The sequence below is a fragment of the Crocodylus siamensis genome, chromosome 1 (genome assembly GCF_052110815.1).
Source record: "Crocodylus siamensis isolate JL-2025a chromosome 1, ASM5211081v1, whole genome shotgun sequence".
NCBI classification, from domain to species: domain Eukaryota; kingdom Metazoa; phylum Chordata; order Crocodylia; family Crocodylidae; genus Crocodylus; species Crocodylus siamensis.
The window spans coordinates 112,639,674-112,666,105 of record NC_143395.1 but is presented as its reverse complement, the minus strand read 5'-3'; the positions used below and the strand labels follow the sequence as shown (position 1 = coordinate 112,666,105).

Genomic DNA, 26,432 nt, shown 5'->3' with positions numbered 1-26,432 from the left:
CGATTCAGGATAGTAGGGCTGGAGTATTGTTGTAGTAATGATGGTCCAGGAAATGTTGAAAGGCACACCTTTTTTGTGATATCTTTTACTAAACCAATTGTATAGTTGGAAGATCTGCTGGATGTCAGACATCAGATGCTCTCCTTAGGTCAGCTCAGGTACCCTTTCTCAGGAGACCTAAGGGCACCTGAAAGCTTGTCTAACAGCTCTCCCACATACAGTTTGTGCAATAAAAGATATCACAAACAAGTCTTGCCTCTCAAAGATTCAGAATGGAAATTGAAGTAATTTCTTTCCCAGGGAATGGAGCAGTTTAAGTTATATCAAATAGTGGGCCTAAAATGCATGACAATGGGTGCATCTACACATGCATTAATGTGCTGTAGTTACTGAACATTTAGTTTAGTACCTATAATAACAGGTACTAAATGCACAGTAACTGCAGCTACTGCACAGTAGTGCCAGCACATATTTTTAGTGACACTAATGTGCAGTAGACTAATATGCAGTACACTAATTCTACTGTGCAGTAGACTAATGTGCAGTAGACAAATTGCATTAGCATGGCTTTTGCCACGACATGCTAATGCGCAGTAGAATTGAGCTACTGCGCATTTAGTATCTCGTGTAGATGCGCCCAGTGATTCTTAACCACCTAATATGCTTCTGGACCTTTTTAAGCAGTGCTGTCTAATGGCCTCATTTATCTTTAAAATATATTAAAAATCTTTTCTACATTTAATAAAAGAACCAAGGCATACCTGCTGATGTTTCTCTAAATTTGTCACTGGTCTTCTTCTTCCGCCATTTCCAAGGTTTAAAGATTTTACCAATGGTAGAGAGTTTGCCCTTTCTCTTGAAAGGAGGAGTTTGGGATCCAGGGGCTGGTCCATCAGAATTTGCAATTGAAGCCTTGTCTAACCCATCAACTACATGAAGAAGAAAAATAAAACATTACTGAAACAAGAAGACTTGGGAGAAACTCCATTCTACATCTAAATCTGCCCATTATCAGATTGTAAAGTGCTATGTGGGCAGATACTGTCTTCAGAATCCAGATTAGATTTCAGTGAATCCAATAGTCCCAAAGCAGTTGTCAGCTCAGATCCCTTTGTTCCAAAACTGTTGAATATTTAGAAATGGTTAGAACATTTTCATCAAAAATATTTCAGATAAGAAAGGCCAACATTTTTAAAACCAAAATATGGTTGGGTATCATCCTGAGTTCTGGAAAATCCTGTTGCTTGTGCAAACATTACGGTGAAAAAAACTTGCAATGAAAAAAAAAAGAATATTTTCTATCATCAAAATGTTCACAGAAAAGATAATGAGCTCAAAACCTAACTATTCTGGAATGGGTACACAGATACATGTCAAATCGATATCCTACGCAATCAGTAATTGACAGGGGGTTCTACTAAGATACCTTATTAAGAGGATTTAACACTAATCCTTTGGGGGTTTATCAAAATTATGGCAGGCAAAAATATTTAATGTTTTTTGGTCAACAAATGATTAACTGATTTACTATTTCCCATAAATCACCTTAATAATTAATTTTGTATGCTAGTTTAAGTACCATTACACAGCATATAATATAATTACAATGTACAAACATGAATTCCTCTAATTTTCACTATGAAGTCTACCATTATTTAATTATATTTCAATAAAGGCTTTTTTTTTTTAAAACAGAAGACAATAATAGGTGGCACATTCTAGCTCTGATCTTGTAAACACATAAATATATGCTTAACTGTAAGTAATGTGAGTAGTGTTATTGAGTCAATCAGACTAATTACATGTATAAAATGAAATGTATGCTTATATTTTTGGAGGATAAGGATTTTTATGATGACTTTGATTGATTAGTATGTTTCAGTTATAACTGGTTAAGAACACATTTGAAGCCACTGTCGATAATAATCAATATGCATATAAAAGAGTATTTTACAAAGGAGGGAAAATAAAATTACTTCCATTCTATTGAGACTGAAACTGAGGCACAGAACAGCTAAATGAACCATGGCAGATGCAGGGAGGAAAGTATAGATTTCTTGAATCATGAGCCTGTGTCCCATCTACTGGCCCATAACGTCACTATGAACTCTAGCCCTCTGGAAATCAATTTTTGTTAGATGAAATTATATTTGTCTTAGACTTAAGTATTGATTTGAGATGTTTAAAAAATTCATTGCCGTGGGAGAGTTTGAAAACACTGATGTCAGCCAGTTTAAAGCCAAGAAATTGTTATTCTCAATATTCTGTAACAAACAAGCGGTCATATTGATCCCTAGTGTAACTCGAGTAAATTCTACAGAGTTAAAACTAAGGAGCCAAATGCAGCATTTACTCAATAAACCTGAATAAGTTAGGCTGTTAAATGGCATAAGTCCTGCACTGCCAGGAAGATGAAACAGATATCATAAGAGGATCTTTCCAGGTCTAATTGCAATTATTTAAATCTTCTAGATGGGTGACTTGGATACTTAACTTTTTAGTAATTACCTTGAAAAAACAGAAAGCTATAAAATAGAATGAAGCTGTAAGGAGGGTGCTACCATTAGATTTAATAAAGATAATCAGTGGTACAGTAAAAGCTCCATTAACAGGCACTTTACAAGCCAGCATGTTCTATTAACCGGCATGCCAGCTTGTAATGTAAAGTGAAACTGGAAGTACCCACCGTGGCACTTCTGGTTTCTCCGAGCCCCAACAACCCAGGGCTAAGCAGCCTGTGCTGCCAAGCCCCTCACAGTCTGAGGCATAGTAGGCTTCATGGGGGCCGCCTCCCTGTCCCTCAGGGCCTGCAGAACCCGTGGGAGGGGCAGCGATGCCGCGGGAAGGGCGGCAACGCCCCAGACATGGTAGGGGAAGTGGCAGCCTGAATAGGCAAAGATGCCTGTTTGGGACTCTCAGTTAACTTGGATATTTTGTTATCTGGTGCCCCCACATTCCCCATGGGTGCTGGATAATAAACTATAGCTGGCCTTTGCATAGGTTCAGAGGATAGAAAGACATAAGAAGTCTCCCCAGTTGCCCCTTCTGAGTGAGCAGCAGTCATGACTTTAGTCTATCACAAGGATGACTCTTGGAGAGTTAGATCCATCCTACCTGGCATTAATCAGCTGCCTCCAAGCAAATTCTGAGAAACCAGGGAGGAACTGACAAATGAAAGAGCACTAGAAGGCTAGGGACAGAAGTTACACACAAACCAGTTTAAGTGATCAGAAACTGGTTTAAACCTGTAACAGAATAAAGCTCAGTACACATAAACCAGTTTAAAAATGGCTGAAACTGGTTTATGGTAAACCTGGTTAAGTGTAGTCTCAGATTTAACTGATTTGGTCAAACCAGTTTGTGAAACTTGTGTCACAGACCCCTTCCTGGTTCAAGTAAAATCAGAGTCCCCCAGCATCCCAGCATGCTTTCCAGCCCTGGGCTGAGCTAGGCTGTGCTGTCTGCTTTAGCAGAGAAGGGCTGGAGGGGGCAGGGGGAAGGAGGCAGGGACTGCTCCCCGCCCCCCAGCAAACCCTGGCTGAGGTCTGAGGTCAGGGAGGAGGGTTAAACCCCATCTTTCCCAAAGTACAGAGCTGCTTTGCCCTGCTAAACTTACTGAAAGTTACTGCTGGTTGCTACTGTGGACTACAAATCCCAGAGGCACCTGGACCCAGGAAGAGGAAGTGATGAGCAACTCTGCAGAATCCTGCTTTTCTGATTCTGGACTGCAAATCCTAGTGACCTTGGGGGCAGCAGGAAGAAGAAGCAAACACACAGCCCATGCTTGTTACATGCCAGAGAGCTGTGCTCTAACACCCCGCAGGTTCTGGCTTGAGCCACTGCAAGCATGTGGCTGCATTTCCTGACTCAAAGGTAAACGTGTGTCCAGTTGTTTCTCAGTTTAATCTGCAGCTTAGACTAACCTACAAAGATGGAATTGATTCAGCCTCATGCTTTTTGACCATCTGTACTTAGCAAAAAGCCTGCAAGTAACTTAGTCAATACTGAGGCCCGTAGGTAGCAGCAATTCTCCTTCATGCGTCCCTGGGCCAGGAGAAAAAGTATAATTGATGTCTGACTGAGGTAGAAAGCCTGCAGAATGCAATCCCTTATGGCAGGGGTGGGCTATTATTTTGACTGGAGGGCCACTTGATGAATTTTGGTAAGCTGTCGAGGGCGGCACACAAAATCTTTCAGAAGATATCATTTTAACAAATTAAGGATAAAAAACCAAATTATATACTAAAATCCAAACATTTACTATAAAGTGTGCTAATTTTATTTCAAAAACTAATTTTTGTCCTGATTTATGTTTTCTTGAGAAGTATATATAGGGTTGATAGCAAAACAGTTCAAACTGTAGTCAAATTTACACAATTTGTAACTTGTGTGGAGGGTGGGTGCAGGGTGGGTGTGTGTGTGCATGCATGTGGTGGGCCGCTTGTGCACTAGGTCCCAAAAGTTGGCTGGGCGTGGAGGGAGGAAGGGGGCAGGGGATGTGTGCAGCAGAGCTCACCTGGATGGTGCAGGTGCAGCTCTGGTCCATCCCCCATCTGGCCTACAGTTGCAGCAATCTGCATGGGGCTGAGCCCCACCTGCTCTCACCCAGGGAAGCCAGAGCTGCACTCCAACCAGGGTAGTGCTCAGTTATCCCCGGCTCCAGCGGGTCCTCCTCCTCCTTCCCCTGCTGTGCCGTTTCAGGCAGCAGGCAGCAATGGGAAGCAGAGGCAGTGGTCATGAGGACACGCTGGGCAGCAGATGCCCAGCCAGGCAGGAAGGAGGATGCAGCTGGGTGGCTCCTGCCCCAGCATGTAGGACCCCAGCTCTAGCTCCAGCTCCTGGCCACCGTCCACCCACTTCCCTGCCCGGAGGCTCATTGCACCCAGCAGGCAGGCTGGGAAGAAGGTAGCCAGAAGCTGGAGCTGGAACCCTGCATGCTGGAGCAAGAGCTGCCCGGCTGTAGCTTCCCCCCAATCTGGAATGGCACAGCAGGGACAGGAGAAGGAGTCCGTGGAGGTGGAGGGAGCTGAGTAGTATCCAGGCAGTTGCAGCCACACTGGGAGCAACCCTGTCAGGAAGCTGTGTGCGCTGGCTGAGGCTGGTGGACTTGGGAGGGAGCACAGTATGGGCTGCCCCGAATGGAAGCAAGTGGGGCTCAGCCCCATGCAGAGCACCGTGGGGGCAGCTGTGGGCCAGATAAAAATCAATTGGCAGGCTGGATCCAGCCCATGGGCTGTTGTTTCCCCACCCCTGCTCTGTGGAGTATACAGATCCCTGCAGGAGACCTCCAGTTTAGAGGGGAAAGGCATTACTGATGTGCTAAGCTCCTGTTTCAGTCTGGAGAAGTAGGTGCAGAGTTCTGAAGAAATGGATCTAGTATTCTACAGCTGGAGACTGTTCTCTGGACCAGGGGCCAGGGTGTTGGTTGCTGGCTTATGGGGTACCTGAGTTCAACACAGTGCAGGGAGTGGATCATAGTCACTGGGCCCTCTTCCATATCATCACTGGCAACTACATCATATAATTCCTTTCATAAACTGATCAGGTCCCTAGTAAGTTTTTTGCACCTGTCATTCCTACAGGAAGTACTGCGACTTCTAGAGCTTCCCACAGGGCTCTGAAATTTCTTCTTTCAGTTGGACCTCAGTGACAATATTTAGCTCTATATTAATGGCATATAGATGGTGGTAAACCGTGCATAACTAAAAAAAAGTCTCCTCTTCACATAAGCATAGAATTTCCTAAGCAAAGCAGGGCATCAATTGAGTGGCACATATTTCTATTTAAAGAATAAGAAAACTTCAACTCTGGAAAACAGGATTCAGAGCAAATCTTTCTGAAGATAAACAGAGAGGAAGTCCATTTAATAAACACTTGCCTTTAGTTTTATTCCTTCATTTTGAATAGTGGCCCAGAAGAGACCTGGATGCAAGAAACAAACATGGCCAAGCTTTGTATGCTGATTTAGAACGACTCTATCAGGAAGGACACAATAACATTTCTGAACTGATATGCACCTGTATATCAACATTCTAATTCAAAGGAAAGCATGGACTAATATATTCTGTTACCATCTAACACTGCCTCCAAGAAAATGATTTCACAATGAAGTGTCATAGCATTGTGGAAAGATTTCCCTAGAACTGTTACTCCTCATCCTAAAAAGACTTTGAGGAAACTGGTGTTTCAGATTTACATTATTTGTTTTTACATGCCATACGTTACTACAGAATAAAGGGATATATTTTCACCTCAGAGTGCCAACATGCCCTCTTTTAAATCATTATAAGTACAACACATGCACTGAGACAAAGACCTGTTAGCATGGTCCCTTGCATTGCTGACAGTGCCTGGAAATCTTGGCTTTTCCCTTTTATGTTCTCACTTGCCCTCTATACACAATACCTATTCACTTTGACATTAGGGCATCTGGTAATACAGTCTCTGTGGATTTACTGTGACATGATTTCACACTTTTACCCATCTGCAAATTTTTCACCTGAAAGCCAGGAGGTAGCTAATTTCACTGAATACAGAAGGAAATGAAAGGCAGTTCATTTCAGATTAAGTTGCCGCGGGAATAGTTTTACATTTGGACAACCAGGTCACACAACTATTTCTTATGATTTTATTTACCTTCAGTTCATTCTTGAATGAATACCAATACCATTCATTGTTACTATTTATTTCCTATTTTATATTATACTATTTGATATAATTTTAATGGACATCCTTTTTGGAAGCTAATAGAGATGCAAGAAAATTTCCACTCCTTGGCTCCAACTCATGTGATCAAATCCATCCCAACTCAGGAAAACACTTAAACACGCTCTCTCCTGAACAGAGCTTCCAGTGGGTAATTCAAGAACATATTAATGGAAAGAGGACTTGAAAAACATTATGCGGGGTTCCCATGAAAAGTTTCTATTTAGCCCTTCGTATTATTCAGTTGCATCTTAGGCCCAGATCCTGTAATGGGTTCTATTTGGGTAGATGTTTGAGCCCTTGGGGAACACCACTGAATTTAACAAGGCATGGCATGGATGGAAGGGGCTTCCTTGTGTAAAAGCTACTTGTAGACACTGAATGCTGTTGTGTGACAGGCAAATAAGGACATTTGAAGGTGCCTGCTGTGTGACAACCATTTTTGCCCGTTTTCCTTAGCGATAAGTTATCATGTAAGCCCCGCACTATTATCAGGGGCTGTCAGACAAGCAAAGCAGGAGATTTAGGAACATCAAAGTTGTAAATAATTTTAATCTCTGAACATGCTATCTCAAAATGCACAAAGCTGATGTTTGTCATCCTGAGCACTTTTTATTTAGTTAAAATCTGTAGGTCACGTAGTTGACCAGCAACTAAAAAGCTAGGCCTGAAAACCACCCAGCTGATCCACCTCTGCAGTGGTGATGAAACAGGCACAAGGGCGAAGAAGGGTATCACATTGCCTCCCTGAACTGCAGGCTGCCACTGCAAAATACAGCACCCTCACAGGCTGCCCCAATTCACACTGCAGCTGCCAGGGATTGCCAAGGTGTAGAAGTGCTCCAGACATGCTACCTAGTACAAGCTGCCTGTACTGAGTAGCTTAGTACCTGTCATAGGCACCCCCATGCTTCTTAAAAAGGGCCTGATAAAAAAAGCCATTGTAGCCTGTGGGACTATTCCCAGTTATTTCAAAGGACTTCATTAATTTATTCCTTGCAGGCCTTTCCTAGAGAGTAGGTTTGAAGAAAATTCATGAAAAAGAAAAAAAAAAAGAAAAGAAAAGAACTATCTTTGTCACATATTGCTTCCTGCTTTCATCTAACTCTGCTGTTGGCAAAACATCAGCTAAAGGGAATCAAACTTTACTGTCTGGTCCTGGGATAAGTGTGCAGTGTTAACAGTCAGGAATAAAACTCATATATTTTTACTCATAAATTGGACTAATTCTATTTGGAATAATTTAGGGAAATGTGGGACATCCCTAAGCTATTTTTATAACAACTTTTTAGAGTGCAACCACATTTTAATAATTACAAGTTGAAAATTCTTTGATTATAGTCTGCTTTTAATAATTTGAGTGACTGCTCATTAGAAAGATACGTAAAACACGAGTAATTAAGTAGCTAGCTACAACAAACAGACTGTACTCAAAGGATTTTTTTATGCCAAAAAATGTTGCTCAACTTGCATAGTTGTTGAATGTTATAATTCTTTTCTCCACCTAAAATAGCAAGTCCATGTTAATTTGAATGCAACTTTGAGTTGTGTGGCCACTATTAATATGAACATTAAAACAATATTCTAACATAGTTAAATGCTACAGGGACATTACCTTACCAAAATGATAACATTACAAATTTACACAGTGCAAATACATACAGCCTGTATTATACATATAAAATTTGAGCTACAGATGCAGCATTTTTCATTGCGTACCTCCAGAGATTGTTACAATATCATATTACAATTGTATTAGTCCAGTGGAGCACAAGATTGGGCACTAAAGTTTCTTAATTCTGCTTCTGCTTACAGCTGTAAGTCTATTATGTAACTGTTAACAAGTCACTTAGGGCTGGATCCAGAAAAAGCATTTGTGTGCAACGTAAGCAGAATTTTGCTGTCTAAGACTTAGGGAGAAATCCAAAAGAACCTCTCCCAACTGCTTCTGTGCCTGACAGTCCACAGATGTCTAAGTTTTCTGGTAGAAACTTATTTAGATGCCTAAAATTCTGCAAGTGCATGTACCCACAGGTGCCACCATCTTGTCTGAATGGCTGAGTTGTACATCTTGTTTTCAATCTCATGCCCAAAGTTTGGGATTCACAAGTGGGGAATCCCTATGCCAGAAACAAAACACAAAATTCAGCAGCTACAGGCACTTTCATTCAATGTTGGTATGCCCACTTAATAGCTCATTTATTGGAGAACCTGCTCAGGATATGGGAAACCCAGGTTTAATGCCCTTCTCATCCTGCTGGGTTTCAAACCCACAGCTGCCCTGAAAGTGTTAGCGGGGACCAACCTTTTTGGAAAGCATGCCACAAATTAAAACTTGCACCTTTGCTGAGTACCACTCCGATGCCTTTCCCCTGCCTGATCTGCTGCTCTGCTTTCTTCAGGATCTGTGCCACACACACAGGCTGCCTATGGCAGGGGGTCAGACTTGATGATCTGCTCAGGTCCCTTCCAACCGTACCAACTATGAAACTATGAAGTCAGCTGTGGCACTCAAGTCACAGGTTGCCCATCCCTGCTCTATGAGATCAGGTAAGAAACAAGGCATGGTGGCTGCACTCTCTCCTGTCCTGCTGAGTCAAGGCACCAAAGAATTCACATGTTGAGGTACAAGAGAGAGGAAGTAAGCAGCAGTGAGCATCCAGTGATATGTACATTCACCTGGGAAGAGGGAGACCCGGATTCTGGTCCAGGCAACAGAGACTGTGCGCATTTTGCATGATAAAGTCATTGGATAAAATGCACAGACATGCCTAATGGCAAAGACTGGAACTCAGAAGTTTTCCCTCCCAAGGAAGTTCCCTCCTTGCTTGGCTACAAAGGACCTCAGCTTATGACACATATACAGTGGTGAAGGTTATAGGAAAACGATGCAACTAATGCAGGGATCTCAAACAGAGAGATGACCAGCTATCCGGGCATAGCTTCTTGCAGCAGGTGCTATTACAGGAGGGGAGCAGGTAATAGCCTACCTGCCTATAGTGAATGGCTGCCTTGCAACAGCAACAAACTTATGGCACTTACACTAATGTAACATCCCATTGTAATTTTATCCCTGATTTTCCTCTAGTAACTGTACACCAGACCCAAATAAGTTACAACAGTACAGGGTATATGTCACATGTCCACTCCTTGCAGGTTACAGCAGATGCTGCTGCTACACATGTGTTCTGTGTGAAAGCCTGGAGTTGCACTTCAGCTGGTTTGCTGTCCTCCTAGCTTCATGACTCGTGGGTTGGTGACCATGCAGCAGTCTATTATCAACCAGAGGAGCCCTCCTGGTGGTGACAGCACTCTCTCAGCGGTTGAGAGATATGGTTTTGAGTTGTTAGGCAGAAGAGAGAACTGAGCCTGTTCTTCCAATTCTTGGATAAGTTCTCTGATGACTGAACTATTAAGATACCAGTAGCATCTGCCAGAGTGAAGCCTAATCAGTTATTTGAAAGAAAGGGCACAGGCCAACCCCATGTCTCTGGAAAGGGTTCTCAGGTAGAGAGAGGCATCTGCTTGCAGAGAAGGGAGAGAAAACATTTAAGATGCACTTCTGTCCTCACGTTTTCCTTCTGGTTAGTGCTAGACAGTGGTACACTGAGCACACTGACAGCTTTCTACTAAGTAGGTTGGCTGTCATGGATTGCCATTCTCAGGTGCCTAACTCTCCCTATACATTGCCTGGAGAGCCCAGGCATCTCACCATAGATAGATAGATAGAGTAATGATTTTAGCATTTTTATGGTGCTTTGCAAATTTAAAGTCATAAATCCCCACAACCATCCCTGTTTGGTAAGGAAGTATTATTATCAATACTACTATCTCTGCTACAAGAACTTAGTATGTTAAGCTGAGACACAAGGTTCCAAAAGCAAAGAAATTGATGCTACTGCAGCTTATATTTTGCCCAAGGTGTTTAAGAGCCATAGTGAGCTGAATATCATAGTGTTCTGCTCTTAGGTCAACTGGGTGATCCATGTGTTCATACTGCTCCCTTAGGTCACAATATATACCACTGGTACATCATTCATTTAAATGCACGGATTAAGAATGGGATGCATATAAACAGTTCTTACAATACTTACATATATAACATGAAAATTTGCTTTAACACTCAGCAAGGCAGCCTTTTTGAAATATATATATAGTTGACCATAGTTACTGATGTCTAACCATAAAAAGATTTGAGAAAAACACTGGAGGATGTGAAAACCTGACCTCAGATTTACCTTGTTTTTGTGGGCTGGGTCCTAGTGTTCTGTATATTTATATTTTTAAACAGTCTCCTCGATATTCACTTGTGAACTTATTTCTCTCTCATTTCTCCCTCCCTTCCCAATCAAGTGTGCAACAAAAAACAGCCTGGTTTACTGAGTCCTCACATCTCCTTCTGAGAACACTGCAACTTCAGTGCAGTCTTCCCAGAGGGTGCCACAATTTGAAGTCATGGTCTCTAGCATTGCAAAATCAATGTGTTTATGCAGCTGCATGTTAGCCTAATTCACTGACTAGAACAATAACCCATGCACTTGCAATGGAGTATGTGAAACTGCTTATTTCCAGAAAAACATTCAAGACATTTGAATGGCAAAATATTTGACCCTTTTATTAAAACAACCACTTTTGACACTATCAGTATCATTTAAAATAAAAATCTCCTAAATTCTCCAACAATATATCAATTTTCCTTGAAGAAAAACAACTGGGAATACATTTTTCACTCTTTTCTCCCTGCCCCCTTCTTGGAAGTCAAAAAAAAAAAATGCAACTAATCCTCAGTGGATACACTGGAAATGTGAAAGCTGTAATTCACCTCAAAACAGCACAATGAGCTGGCATAAAAATGCCTTTGCCTTGCCATACATCTGGAGTTTTAACTTTGGGGAAACTCTGTCATGAACTAATTGATTTGATTGTGATTTAATTAACTGAAAGGAAAAAGTTAAACTTCTTATGTGGGTGGCTGAATGGTAGTTTCCATCTGGGGCTGCCAATGCTGCAAAATGTTAATTGGACCTCCTGCTAAGGATGAGCTAAACGGGGTGAGTAGTGGCTATTTCAAATGAATTCTGACTGCTGCCTTAAAATAGCAGAAGTGGATAGTGGGCATAGTTCCTGGGTTTTGCCACAGCAGGAGTGCATGTGCCCACCTGAATGTCACAGTTTTGCTACAGGGATAGAAATGGCCATTGGGCTATCAGTGATGGTCTGAAAAGTACTCTTAGTAATGCACATGTGCTCACAGGTACTTAGAAAGGATATGCTGGAATATTATGTGCATAGGCAGACCTAGGATTTTGAAAAGGGGGTGCAGATGGTGTGGAACAGCATCCTATATATAGCACAAAACATTTTTCTCCAGCTACAGAGAAACTAGAATCATTACTAATATGGTAGGGTCCTAGTGCTGCATTATTTAATTTAAAATCAAAGCAAAAGCAAAATAAATTTATTGGAATGTGCATTAATTTTCTAGATTATATACTAGGTTTAAAAGCAAAAACTAGGGAAAAACAGGGGAAAGTGACTGTTTCATTAGTCCTATGGACATTATAACTGAATGGACATCTCTTACTCAGATTCATAAAACAAAATTTGGCCTTTCTGAGTGTTTTTGACAGTGCCTCCCATACTTCAGTTTCAGACATTTCTACACCTGAGTTAATAGTACTACACCTGAGTGAAGGTTTTTAGCTAGAGCTAAAAACAGTCTGCAGCTGTGAAACAGAAGCAAGACATTATCAGGAATGGCTAACAGACAGCAAAATTGCAAAAGAAAGGATAGTTTGAATAGTGGAACATCAAGACGATTAAAAGGAGAGACGGTCCTTAACATCTGTGATGTGAAAAGAGATTAGCAGGAATCAGGTAGATTTTAATTAATCATGAAGTCAATTGACTTTGCCAGCACTGCCTGAATAGAAATGCTGCTGCCCCTCTCAGGCAGCTGGTTTTAAAGTTTGGATGTGGCAGGAATCAAGGGGGAGTGCAAATGCACCACTGCACCCCCTGGAACCACCCCTGGCTATGCTTTCCCTAAAAGAGTTAGTCACAAATGAAGTCCATATGCATCCATACTGACACATCTCAGAAAAATAGCAACATCTCCTAAAATTGAGCAGGAATTATATTATCCTTATATTAACAGTATATTACACATGCACGTGCACACTCTCTTCAAGTCCCTTTGACAACATTTCTAAGATCTGTTTTAAGGTGTTGAACTTTTCTCAAGGTCATATTTCACAGAAGCAAAGGGCATGAGCATCTACAGAGCTACAGGTTTCAGAGCAGGAGTAGCAAACCTGCAGTGTGGGTGCCACAAGTAGCATGTACAGCTTCTTTGTGTGGCATGCAGCAGACTGGGGAAGAAACAGGTAGCACGGTGACAGATAGGGCAGGGAGCCGAAAGCAGAGCATCGTATCAGGTAGGGAGTAGAAAGCTGAGCGCAGATCAGGTAAAGAATCAAAGTGGCCAAGATCAGAAGGTGGGGGGCAGTTGAGCATGCCTCTCAGTCTTGGCTGGGCTGGGGTGGTTGAGCATGCCCCAGCCCAGCCAAGCAGGGGGCCATCCCTGATTGACTGCCCAGCAAACACCCCAACCCCCACAGCTGTCCCCCTGCAGAGTGGGGGAAGGAGCCCCCTGAGCTGGGCATCTGCCTGTGTGGGAGAGCCCCATACCTCAGGGGCCTTTCTGTAGCCCAGTGTCCCCCAGTCCAGGGCTGCCCTGCACTGGGGAACCCTGTGCTGACAGGAACCCCCACCCTCCCTTGCAGGGCTGGGTTCTGCTCGACTCAGCTGCTACCAAAGGGGGGGGAAGGGAGGAAGATTTCCCTGGGCCACACGCTGGCCCACACAGTTGGGCATAGGAGTATGTGGGGTGCCCTGCACCTTGCAGGGCTTCCCACAGACAGGGGCTCCCCTGCTGTGGTAAGCAGAGGTGAATGCTCCCCACCCTTCTACCTGCAGCATTGATGGAGCCAAGCAATGTAGGGGTGGAGGGCAATTCCCTTTGGCTCCTTTTGGCAGGGTGGAGGTGGGGGGGCTCAAGGCTGACACGTGCAGGCAGGATGCAGGCTGGGGAGCCAAGGCAGAGGCTTTGCTGCCCCAGCTCTGTGACAGCCTGGGGGCATGGCCAGCTAGGCACTGGGCTGGAGCAGTGGAGTGTGGGGCATGTTCCAGTCGGCTGTCCTATGAGGTGGGGTTTGCAGGGGCACAAAGCATCCAGGGATGCTGGGAGACTGCAAGGTAACTTGTGTTGGGAGGAGATCTGGGACAGAAGTTCGATAGACTGCTCTAACATAAAATGATTTAACCTGATACTACATCCATCCAAGTCCATCTTAAACTGGGTTTGTTCATATTGAAACTGAGCTTCTGTTTGGTCACAGGTTTAAATTAGTTTCTGATCACTTACACTTGTTTATGTGCAATTTCTGTCCCTAGCCAATACTCTCAAAACAAGGTACCTTTCAGAGATAGTGTCCACTAGATTTAACTCTATTTCAGATTCCCATTACGTTGTATAGGGAAAGGTAGAATAAAGGGTGTTCCAGCATTTAAAGTGTTTTCCAGAACCTGTGATCTGGTGTCTCGAGGCGGGCTTTGGCACATTAGGACAAGAGACATGCTCGGGTAGGATGGGTTTCACCTTTCCCTTAAAGGTAAGCGCGTGTTCTCTTCTAGGTTGGTGGATCTCCTCTGACGGGCTTTAAACTAGGCTCATCAAGGGAAGGGGAAGACGAGGGCAAAGGAAGCCTTGGACCACTAAACCAAGCGTCATCCACAAGAACAGCCCAGCCTAGACCAACAACGGGCAGAACAAATACCCAGGTAAGCAACAGGGACCCGGGCACCTGAGATTAGGGAGCCAGTGCACACATCTTCAGGAGGCCTCAAATGCCTCTACACAAACACTCGTAGTATGGGGAATAAGCAGGAGGAACTTACCCTCCTGCTAGCTGACACCAACCCAGACATAGTGGGGCTCACTGAAACGTGGTGGGACCCAACGCATGACTGGGCAGTGAAATCAAGGGCTATAGGCTATACAGGAGGGATAGGACAGGGAGAAAGGTGGGGGTGTGGCACTTTACATCAAGCAGGAATACACATCCTCAACAAGTAGCACGGGGCAGAGGAGGGGCACACTGAAGTGCTCTGGGCTAGAATATAAGGAAGTCGAGGGGAAAGGGACTTAACGGTGGGGGTCTACTACAGACCACCAACCAAGGGGAAGAGCTAGACCAGGAATTCTTAAGTCAGCTCATGGAGGTAGTTAGGTCAAAGGATATGGTCATCATAGGTGACCTAAACTTTCCAGATATCTGCTGGGAAGAGCAGTCAGCCAGGTCTGACTGCTCATGTAAGTTTCTAGCTGAGATACAGGACCTCCATGTAACCCAGGAGGTGCACAGCCCCACCAGAGGAAACGCCTTGTTGGACCTAGTCCTGTCCACGGGCAATGACCTGGTGAGGGGTCTGCAGATGCTTGACCACCTGGGCGACAGCGATCATCACCTGCTGGAATTCACCATCCAGCACAAGGTGGCAAAGGCCTGCTGCAAGGCAGCAGCCCTGGACTTCAGGTGGGCAGACTTCAACGAGGTAAAGAGAATAGCTGGGGAGGCACTTAGGTCCCAGAGGGAGAGGAGTCAGGTGTCCAAGAAGAGTAGTTGTTCCTTAAGGAGATGATCCTCCCAGCCCAAAGGGAGGTAATCCCAACACGGATCAAAGGGGGCAAGAGAGCCCAAAAGCCCCCATGGCTCACCAAAAGCATATGGGAATGTCTCTTAGCTAAAAAGGAGACATACACCCAATGGAAGGGAGGGGCCATCACCAGGGACGACTATACCTCGGTTGCTCAGGGATGCAGGGGGTGGTCAGGAAGGCCAAGGTAGAGATGGAACTGGGACTAGCTACCCGGATCAAGGACAACAAGAAGTCCTTTTTTAAATATATAGGGGGTAAAAAGGAGGTACACCAGGTAACGAGGGGCCTCTGCAAGACATGCTAGGAAATCTGGTTGTCACACCAGACGACAAAGCTAACCTATTTAACAATTTCTTTGCCTTCATCTTCCTGAGCAGGGAACGGGTCACCGCCCCACCAACACACCCATAGGCCCCAGGGGAGGGACACCCAGCCCTAGGGTCAGTGAGGATCTAGTCAGGGAACTTCTGGAGGTACTGGATGTATTTAAATCAGCTGGTCCTGACAATCTCCACCCCAGAGTGCTGAGGGAATTAGCAGAGGTCATTGCAGGACCCCTGACATGGCTTTATGAGCAGTCGTGGTGCTCTAGTGTGGTGCCAGAGGACTGGAAAAGGGCCAATGTGGTTCCCATTTTCAAAAAAGGGAGGAAGGAGGACCCAGGAAACTATAGGCCACTTGGTCTTACCTTGATCCTGGGTAAGCTTTTTGAGAGAATTATCCTGGCGCATGTCTGCGAGGGGCCAGCAGGGGAGATTATGCTTAGGGGCAACCAACATGGGTTCATTAGAGGCAGGTCCTGCCAGACCAATCGGGTGGCCTTCTATGAACAGGTCACCAAATCCTTAGATGCAGGGGTAGCAGGGGATGTAGTCTTTCTGGACTTTAGGAAGCCCTTCGACACTGTCTCTCACCCCATTCTCATTAAAAAAAACTGGGGGACTGTGGCGTCAACACCTACACAGTCAAATGGGTCACTAACTGGCTGGAGGTCCGCACCCAGAGAAAGGTGGTGGATGGGTCTTATTCAACCTGGAGGGATGTGGGCCGTGGGGTCCCCCAGGGCTCAGTCCTTGGCCCACACTATTCAACATCTTCATCAGTGACTTGGACAAGGGGGTAAAACGCACCCTGTTCAAATTTGCTGATGACACTAAGATGTGGGGGGAAGTTGGCACGCCAGAAGGGAGGAATAGGTTGCAATCAGAACTAGACAGGTTACAGGGGTGAGTGGATGAGACAGGATGGGTTTCAACACTGACAAGTGCAAGGCACTGCTCCTGGGGAGGAAGAACCAGCACCATACCTACAGCCTGGGGAACTCCCTTCTCCTCAGTGCAGAGGCAGAAAAGGATCTTGAAGTCATTATTGACGCCAAAATGAACATGGGCCAACTGTGTGGGGACGCAGTCAGGAAGGCCAACTGTACCTTGTCATGCATCCACTGATGCATCTCAAGGAGGTCCAAGGAGGTGATCCTCCTCCTCCACGCGGCACTGCTTAGGCTGCAGTTGGAGTACTGCATCCAGTTCTGGGTGCCGCACTTCAGGAGGGATGTGGACAACATGGAAAGGGTCCAGAAGAGGGCCACTCGCATGATCGGGGGGAACAGGGCAGGCCCTATGAGGAGAGGCTACGGGACCTGAACCTGTTCAGGCTCCACAAGAGAAGACTGAGAGGGGATCTAGTGGCCTGTTACAAACTAGTCAGAGGGGACCAGAAGGCATTGAGGGAGTCCCTGTTCCCCTGAGCACTACCAGGAATGACTAGGAATAATGGTCACAAGCCAGCAGAGGGTAGATTCAGGCTAGACATCAGGAGGCGCTACTTCACAGTCAGGGCAGCTAGGATCTGGAACCAACTTCCAAGAGAAGTGGTGCTAGCTCCTACCCTGGGGGTCTTTAAGAGGAGGCTAGATGAACACCTTGTTGGGGTCATTTGACCCCAGCACGCTTTCCTGCCATGGCAGGGGGTCAGACTTGATCACCTGCTGAGGTCCCTTCCCACCCTACCAACTATGAAATTTGTCTTCCCCGAAGAGTTAACTTGAATACTGCCCTTAATGCTAGTCCCATGCATACAAATAAACCCTTAAGTCAAGTGGAGCAGTACTTTTAACTGTAGATGGCTTTTGGATTTCAGACTACAGGTTCAGTGGTCATACTGTGCTACTGAAGTGCTATTTTGCTTGATGTTCTTCTAGTTAACTCTACAGTGAAGACATATGCCAAAGGTATGTCTACAAGGCATAGTGCTGTGCCAATACAGCTCCTGAGCTAGGTGATATAGTTATAATACAGCAGCACTCTGCCTAAGATAATTTATCCTGAAAAGCAGGGTGTATTAGCCACAAGGGAATGACATGCTCATTTAAAGCCAACTTGGGTATTTTTACACAGCACTGCATTGTGTCAAGTATAAATAGCCCCAGACTCTCAGTGCTTCCATTCACTTGAGCAAGAGTTTGCCTACAGGCTGAATAAACAGTCACAAACCTTAGGATTTGACTCTGGGTTTGTAACACATATAAAGAAATGCCTATGGAACATTAATTGTTCCCATGTGGGCACGAGACGGTCTTCATTATCACATTCAGATTGTCCTGCATTCTCATCACTTACTCATATTTCAACAGTTTAGTTTCAGTTCTTTTGTGAGGAATGAAAAGGACATGTTCCCTGTATGCACATATCAGAAACTGATTCGATTAAAAAATTAAATAGTTCCCACCTATTATCTTTGCTGTGATCAGTATTCAGTTGGCTCAGATCAGAAGGGGGAAAAAAACCCACAACTAGGACTGATAATAAATTGTATTTTTCCTCTTCTCCCTCCACTGCCTGGGTTAAAAGAAGCAGATGGAAAGTTTCCAGATACTGAAGTATTCCAGATACACTAAACGTCAAGATAGGTCAAAGCTGTAGTTTAGAAAAGCCACATAGTAAATGAAACAAAGCAAAAAGGGAGATTAAAAGAGCCACTATAAAGAAGTAAGACAGAAAGAAAAAAAACTTGCTGCACAGATGAAACTGCTACCCTAAAGTGAGAGATTCTTCATTTATAGGGACCTATCCAAATTGGGATTGTCCAGATTTTGCAGAAATTGTGAAATCAGGTGATAGCTGCAAAATCTGTAGTGGAAAAAAAAAAATCTTACCAAAAATACAGTGCTGGCTCTCCAGTGGGAGCCAACAGTCCACCAAGCCATGCAGCTGGGCAGGAACAGGGCAGTGAGCACAAAAGCAAGCAGGCAGGATGGTTGCTTTCCTTTGCCACTGATTGGCTGAGAGGGCTGCCTGTCATGCAGCCCCACCCCTCCACCAATTAGTGGCAAAGGGTGGGGCCACATGATGGGCAACCCTCTCAGCCAATCAGCAGTGAAGGGCAGGGCTGTATGACACACAGCCCTTTCCACCAATCAGCAGTTGAGGGTGGAGCCATTGGGAAGCCTCAGTCACTGGTATGAGGGGAGGTCACCATGAAAAGCCCTAAAAAGTGGCAGCTAGCCCTGCAATATGCCCATGAAACTGGCCAGCTGCCTCAAGTTGGGTAGACCCCTACTCATTTATACTACAACAAGGGTGGCCAACCCACAGCTCCAGAGTCCAAACTTCTGAGTCCAAACTGAGTAATGTACTTGCTGCGAGCAGTCACGTCATGTGACATGATGTAACGGCTACAGAAGCTGGTCACTGCATGCTTGTGCAAAGATTCAAGGATGCATATTAACTTCTGAAGAGCTGCATTTGGCTCTGGAGCCATGGGTTGGCCACCCCTGTACTACAAGATAGATGAAAAGGGGAGAAAATCTTAGGGAATATGTAAATTAAATCTAAAAATAAATTCCGTTTTCTTTACGGTGTTAGGCTTTATAGCGATCAATTTAAATGCTTTATTGAAGAACAAATATCACAGAACTGGAAGTATTTCCCATATATTCAATTTTTTTTTTAAACCATATGCCTAGATTTGGGGTGAAGGGAGAAACCAGTGTTGATTAATTTACTTGTAGTATTTTTAGGAAGTCAAGTTCTAGAGCTTCCCAGAAGAGACGGGCCAGGACTGTGAAAATAATTTAAATGAGTACGTGGCCCCGCTCTTGTGCTATAATAAACAGGAACTAAAATAAACAGCTCTGCAGCAACTAATACATTTTTACAGATGTTCAGATAAACTGTGACCAAACATCACATGGAAGCCTCTGGACTCATTCCTGCTTCTCAGGCTAGTTCCAGAATCACCTTCCAGCAGCACATAATACAGCTGAAGCCCTTTAATATCCTGTCACAGCATCAGCCGTGCCAGCTAGCACTAAAGAAAAGCAAGCCAGAGGAGAAAGCCCTCCTGTACCCCATTTCTGGTTGGCCTGTACAAAAGAAAACACAGACTAGGAATGTGATGCAGTCTGCCTACATGTAGAACTTCTTATCTCCTGTCATCTTCAAAACACGAGCAACAGGAGAAATCGAAATAAGCAGAAATTAGTTACAAGAAACACTGCAATGGATAAAACGAGTGAGTGTCTTCCAGAAGCACAAGACAGGTGCTGCCTCTGGCCTTCCAAAATGTCATCCCCGACTGCCAAGGTGCTAAATCTCTAGATGCAAGACTTCCAGAAGAGCTCAAGGCCAGGTTAAAAAGTGCTCAAAACACACCAGTGGGGCCAAACTATCAAGCCTGTTCAGCTCCTTTTAGGCACCTAATGAAAGTCCAGAATCTTCCACAGAACTGAGCTTCTAGCACGTCTGGCTCTGATATTTCCAGCTACACTTTCAAAACTGCTCAACAGAAGGTGCAACCTTCTTTTGAAAATCTAGTAATTCATTTTGGTGCCTAAAATGTCTACTGAGGTCTCTGTGAAATCTTACTCCAAATACCATGCTATCTTCCTTCTCTTTCTAGATGCTGTGGAGCAAGAGTTCAGCACAGAAGAAACAAGCATAGAAGGAATAAGAGAACGTGGGTGTGGGGAGGACGGGGAACTCCCACAGCCAGGTCTAGAAGTCATAGCAAAAACAACGCAAACTCAAGTATAGTTATCCTTCCCATATCAGCATGAAAGAGAAGAGTATAACATGATCATTAATTGTGCATGGAAGAGGAAAAAAAAAATCAACAGCCACTCCATATGTGACTCATGGTCCTTTTCTTCAGCAGAATAATGCCTATTTGACCCGTGTTGGGTGAAACCAACACAGGGAGACACAGCATACTCTGAAACACTGAATTCATTCTCCGGAGTGTTAGTTGCGATGCGAACATATAAACTGTGGGCTAAGCATAGCTACTAGAAATGAAGAACCATCTGGTTATGCCTTTGCTCTGTTACCAGGGTATTACCCTTACCTGCACTCACCCTGTTCCCATTACCTGAGTTCGGTGCATGTGTGACTGTCGCTGCCCCATTTGTGTCAAGAAGGTGCTACATCAGACAGCTGTGACAGTCATTTCAAATGTCAACATTTTGGGCTATTTAATTATTCTTGTAAGGAACAAGCTAGGAAAAGTATAAAGACTTTCTTCCTACCTCCCTGCCCCAATTCAATTCTTAGGCATTTATTATTCCTTTATTACAATGATTCCTTTATTATAATTCGTTAAAGCATATGTAAATATCCCTTCACAAATAACCCTTTTGGTGACTCCAAGAGTTTGGCTTTTTTCACAGGCAGAGTCAGGGAAATGTTTCCCCATCTGGCCACTCTGCATGCACAAGTGCTATAATTAGGAGTTCCAGTCCACGGATGCAGTAGGAGAAAATTTACATACAAAAAGCTAAGAGCAATCCAATCTCTCATGAAATTAAATCCCTGTTACAGGATGGGCTGGAGATGGCTGTGCTACATTTGCAAAAGTAACATTTTTTTTGTATTACCACAGTTTCAGTGTCTGCATTTGAAACCACATGGTACAGGAAGTTGCATCTTGAAATTTGTAAGTCAAAAGTTGATGCAAAAACATTTCACTTTAATGGGCCTCTGAAACCCACAGAAGAGGTAAGGAGTTTTTAAACCCAACTGGCAAACTTTTGAATGTTGTTGCTTTTGTAAATGGTTATGCAGTCTATTAGCTCTATGCATAGTATAGAAAGGGCTGTGCTTATCTTAGTTAATTAATTCCCTTAAAATGTTTGTTTTTGTTATGAGACACTAGCTTGGGCATACAGCAATAATAATACAATTAGAACATGCTCACAAGAAGCTATCAATGATTAAACAAAATGGCTTTTGGACTAAAATCACAGTGTCTAAATACATTTTGTACATCCATACAGTTTAAGAACTCACTACACTTTTCTGCATCACAGTATCAGGATTCTGAGTAAAACCAAAGCAGTCCTATTTGTTAGGAGGAAATGTAAGGTAACATATTGCAGATGGCTTTTATTCAAGCATACTGTTTCATTGCTTTCACCATCCCTGGCTGCATGGTGAACAGCTGTTTTAGTTACCTTAGCCAGTTCTTTAAGGAAGAGGGTTCGGGGAAATCACCCCTCCACACACACTTCCTTAACCCTGATGCTTAGGGAGGGGAAGTGGGGCTGCATCTTCATGGAAAAGGACAATGCAGTTTCTGAAGGGCTTTAGCTGTACTTTAAAGGATTGTAAATAAAAGAATAATATAATCCCATTCATACACACTAAAGCAGTAATAATTCCATTACGGAATTCTGGTGACATCATGAAAGCTTCAGGTGAAATGACAGCCTTACCTAGACTTGAAGAGTATAATGCTATCTATGTTTTAGGGGTTTACTTTGGAATGTGAGGGACCAACAACACTATCTAAAATGAATTGCCAACTAGCAGCTCTGCAAGTTTTTTCCACATGACTATGGATCCAGTTCTGCAGTACTATCTGCTCTCCCATGTTAGAGATAGAAACTGTCCATCCTATCAATGAATAGATCAGAATGTACATTTGGAGCTCTTTATCCACTGCTGAGTTAGTAGAAGAGAATAAGATCTCTAAATGCATTGTTACATGGACACAGAACCTCGGAGATAAAAAGTTAAGAATTAATTACCCAAATTCCCTCTCTTCCTATAATCAGGGGTCTATTGAACTTGACACAGTTGCTGGCCAATTCTGTGGGCAGATCATAGGGCTGGCAACCATTTTCTCAGGCCCAGCACGTGGGCCCTCCACGCCTCTGATTGGCCAAGAAGCCCCCCAGTGGTCCTGCCCTTCACCGCTGATTGGCTGCAAGGGCCATCTAGAATGCAGCCCTGGCCCTCACCACCATTTGCTGAAGAGGGGTGGGGCCATATAAATGACAGCCTTGGTAGCCAATCAGTGGGGAGGAGAAGGGATGGCAACCATCTTGCAGTGCCAGCAGCCCCCTTCCCTCTTCCTCCCCCACAGTGGACTGTGCAGCTGGGCCACAGCAGCCATGAGGACTCATGGTTCCCCAGAAGGAGCTAGCATTTGATTTTTGGTAAGCTTTTTTCCTGTAGGGAGCCCAATGAAAGTGGGGAGCCTGCACTTTTTTTTTTTTTTTTTTTGCAGAGCCCACCTAAAAATCACGGTTTCCACAAAAATCACAATTTTAGTAGGTTCCTACCTATAAATTCCCTGAAAAATTCTATTTACCTGTGAACAAAGAGAAGGCTTGGAAAAGCTAAGCTTTAGTTTTTCCAGTATTATCAGAGTGAGAGGTAGGCAAACAGTTTGAATACATGGGCTGATAAGTTTTCATGACAATTTTGGAAGATTTGTATAAAACACTATACATACACCATTTATTCCTAATCTACATCTCTGCTGCTCTATAAATCATTATTATTGATAACAGCTATCTCCAGTTATCAATAATACCCGGGGGTAAGAAGCCCCCATCATGAACTGTGCCAGGCACTGTACACATGCGCACAGTGAAACTATGGTTCTACTGCCAAAGGATTTGCAATCCAAATATAAATCAATAGAGGACAGATGGATGACAGATTTCTGGTTGTTCTTTCATTCCCACCTGATCACCTCTTTGATTTTTAAGACTATCTACATTTCCAAAAATTCATATGGCTTTCATTACACTATGTACTTTTCTGGCGCTTTTCTCTCATTTAGGTATTAGCACTGAACAATCATAAAAATGTAAATAGCTCCTTCTTAATACATGGACTTCTTCATGGACTTCATGGGCTTCTGGCTAAAATAAAATCTCATTTTGTGTTTGATAATTTAAAGTAAATTTGGTTTTTGTTTTAGCTAGGGCTGAATATCTGGCTAACAATGCAAGTAACACTATATGAGCAGCTCAGCTTTGCCCAGTAATGACCCAAAAACATGCTTCAATCCAATGCCCCAAAGACACACTGACACATTCATTCATTCCTTAGCCTCTGCAAAGATCATTAATAAAAGTTTCCAAGAGTGAAGCTGGTTTGTAGGAGGTTGAGGAACTGAACATATTTCAATATAAGCCACCCACATACTTCAGTATAAACCACTAAACTGCCATGAGATGATAACTTTAGGTCATTAGCCTCAGCCAGATTCAAAGTTGGCAATCTAGTAGTGATCATATTTCAGTGATAATCTCCAGCGAATCATCTAGTCCTCCATCTAAATGGGGAAAGAAGGTGTTTTTATAAATTTTTTTTTTATGAAAAGTAAGCGTCTCCGTAACAGACTTCTACAGCAATTTAAAGTCTACTTTGGCCAAAGTCTCTGCCAAGTCCCACAGTTTTACTGCCCATCTCCCTACAGTTATTTTTTCTTAAAGCTGTATACCCTGGAATCTTTGAATATATCAAGATCTCATTTTTCATTTGAGAAGTTCTTGCGGTTGGGGAGATAAAGTTTGATAATAGGAACCCTAAACATTCAAAACGTGGAAGGCAAATAGGAACCCCAGATGTACCATTTTTAGAATCTCAGCTCATCTTATAATATTTTGGTCCTGGTTCAGGACTTTTGAAGGCTTTGATTCTGCAGTATTCTCATGTGATAGAAATTTTATGGCAGTTACAAACAAGATAAGAATAAAAGGTTTTGTTAAAATAAACATGAACATAAAAAAGACAATATTCACGGTGCTATTTTTTATTTGCTAGTAACACCTATTTATGAAGCCTAGATATGTTTCATTTTCTGTGTGTTCCTAATGTTATATTGAAAGTCATAATGCCATTCTGAAAATTATTAGGGAATGCTGCAAGAAGCAAATTTTTGGGTGATATCTTTTATTAGTCCAGCTGCATGGTTGGGATAGTTTAAGGCGAGGTACAAACATTCAGTTTCTACTGGGAGAAATGCTGTTCTCCTAGAAGAAATCAAATGTGTGCAGATATTCAAACTTTTTCTCTCCGAGCAAAAGTGGCTGCTCCAAGAGAAAACTAACCTGATAACTTGGCAAAAACCAAGGTTAAATCACTCCTGGGAAAGTTTCTTCTGGGAGAACGAATATATATACACACTCTGCCCTAGCTTTAACTTGTCCTGGAGACTAGGAGGAATGGAATCAGGGGAAAGGCTTTCTGCCTTCCCACCACAGGGGCCACTCTGGTCTTAAGAAGGCCTAGGGTGGCAGCTACTTTCCCCCTCCCCACTCCCCATAGACTGGGAGGTGAAGAGAACATCAGCCACTGCTCCCTGTCTCTTTCCCAAACTGTGCCCATTGCAAGGCTCCTGGAGGAGTGCGAGGAGCAGGGGCTATGCTGTGGGGGGAAAACTGGGAAGGTTCCCACCATGGGAGAATGCCTCCCCTCCTGCCTCCCAGCTGATTGATAGGATTGTAGTGGAAGTCTTCCAGTGCAGGAACTTTCCCCACCTGTCTGTGGCAGCTTCTGTTTTTCAGCAGCTGCCAACTGCCACTTGGCAGTCTACCCCCATCCCAGGCAGGGGAGGGCAAGGTGTTAAGTAATGGGCTTCCCTAAAGGTGGAATGGCCCATGGAGGAACCCTCTAGGACCCCCCTGCTGGACAGCTTGCTTGTGAAGCTCTCTAGCCACAGGACTGGAAAGAACACCTGTACCATAGAGCTCCTAGGTTGTTCTTCTATTAGAAGAAATTTCTTCCAGCAGAAATGATCACTTGTATGCAGCCTTAGACAAGCTTTTAGATGTAAAGCATTGTTCTTCATGTCCAAGGAAAAAAATCAGGCACAGACAGATTTTGGCAGCTGGATTAGACACAACTGAGGCTTTGGGGGATCCAAATAACCATTGGAGCATGAGTGACTGGTGCCTCCTGAATCTGGGCAGGGCACATGCAGAAGCCACCAAAGGTGGCGGCCCTGTTAGGGGGGAACCAGCCCTACAAACAGCATCAGTGTCAGCTGTCAGTGGGGGGCATGTGCACCCCTGTGTATCCCCTACCAGCCACTTATTGAAGGCACTTACTATTATGGGGTGCTTTTGTTAAAATGATCAGCATTGAGACATCAGCCAGTGCTCTCATTTAAAGTGCCTTTATAGGTTACATTCTACTAAGTTAAAGTGAGGAAATTCACACCCCCTCAGAACAAGTGCTTCAGGTTCTCTACACACTCTGCAGGACAACACTAGATCAGGTAACACTTCCAGTGTTTACCGCAAAACCAAAGGAAGTTTACTGCAAAACCAAATTCAAACCAATCTGAAGTACAATTCTTTTCCGAGTATTGATCTGGAACAACGCAGAACTATGGAGAACACAAAGCTCAAGGAAAATCTTGGATTTTTTTTTCTTCTTTGCTAAATTTATAATCTAGTCACTAGAAAAATGACTGTATGCATAGAATAGAGATGTGAGAATTCTTGGTTTAATATTTAGTTGTAAATTAAAAAAAAAAAATCATAGTAAACCTGAAAATAAAAGGCACAAAAAAGCTGAACATGGCTGAAATACACCCGACTATAGTTCTGAAAGTTCAGAAGTGTCCCAAGTAAAATATACATAATATTAAGACATCTTAAGACTTTATTTTAGCCTGCTAGTTTTCTTTTTTAAACTACCACCAAGCGTTTCCAAGAAATAGAACATTATGTGACAGAGTAAACTTCTGTTTCCAAGGCCCCTGGG

General features: G+C 43.6%; 1 protein-coding gene across 5 annotated transcripts in view; it reads right to left on the bottom strand.

Annotated features, from left to right (window-relative positions):
* PHACTR2 (phosphatase and actin regulator 2) overlaps nt 1-26,432 on the bottom strand; it is a 243,410-nt gene that overhangs the window by 73,656 nt on the left and 143,322 nt on the right. For all 5 annotated transcript variants that reach the window (XM_090040762.1, XM_090040788.1, XM_090040778.1 and 2 more), the window contains exon 2: nt 762-929. In XM_090040762.1, coding sequence (XP_089896888.1) covers nt 762-929 — 168 coding nt within the window. The remainder of the gene's footprint in view (nt 1-761; nt 930-26,432) is intronic.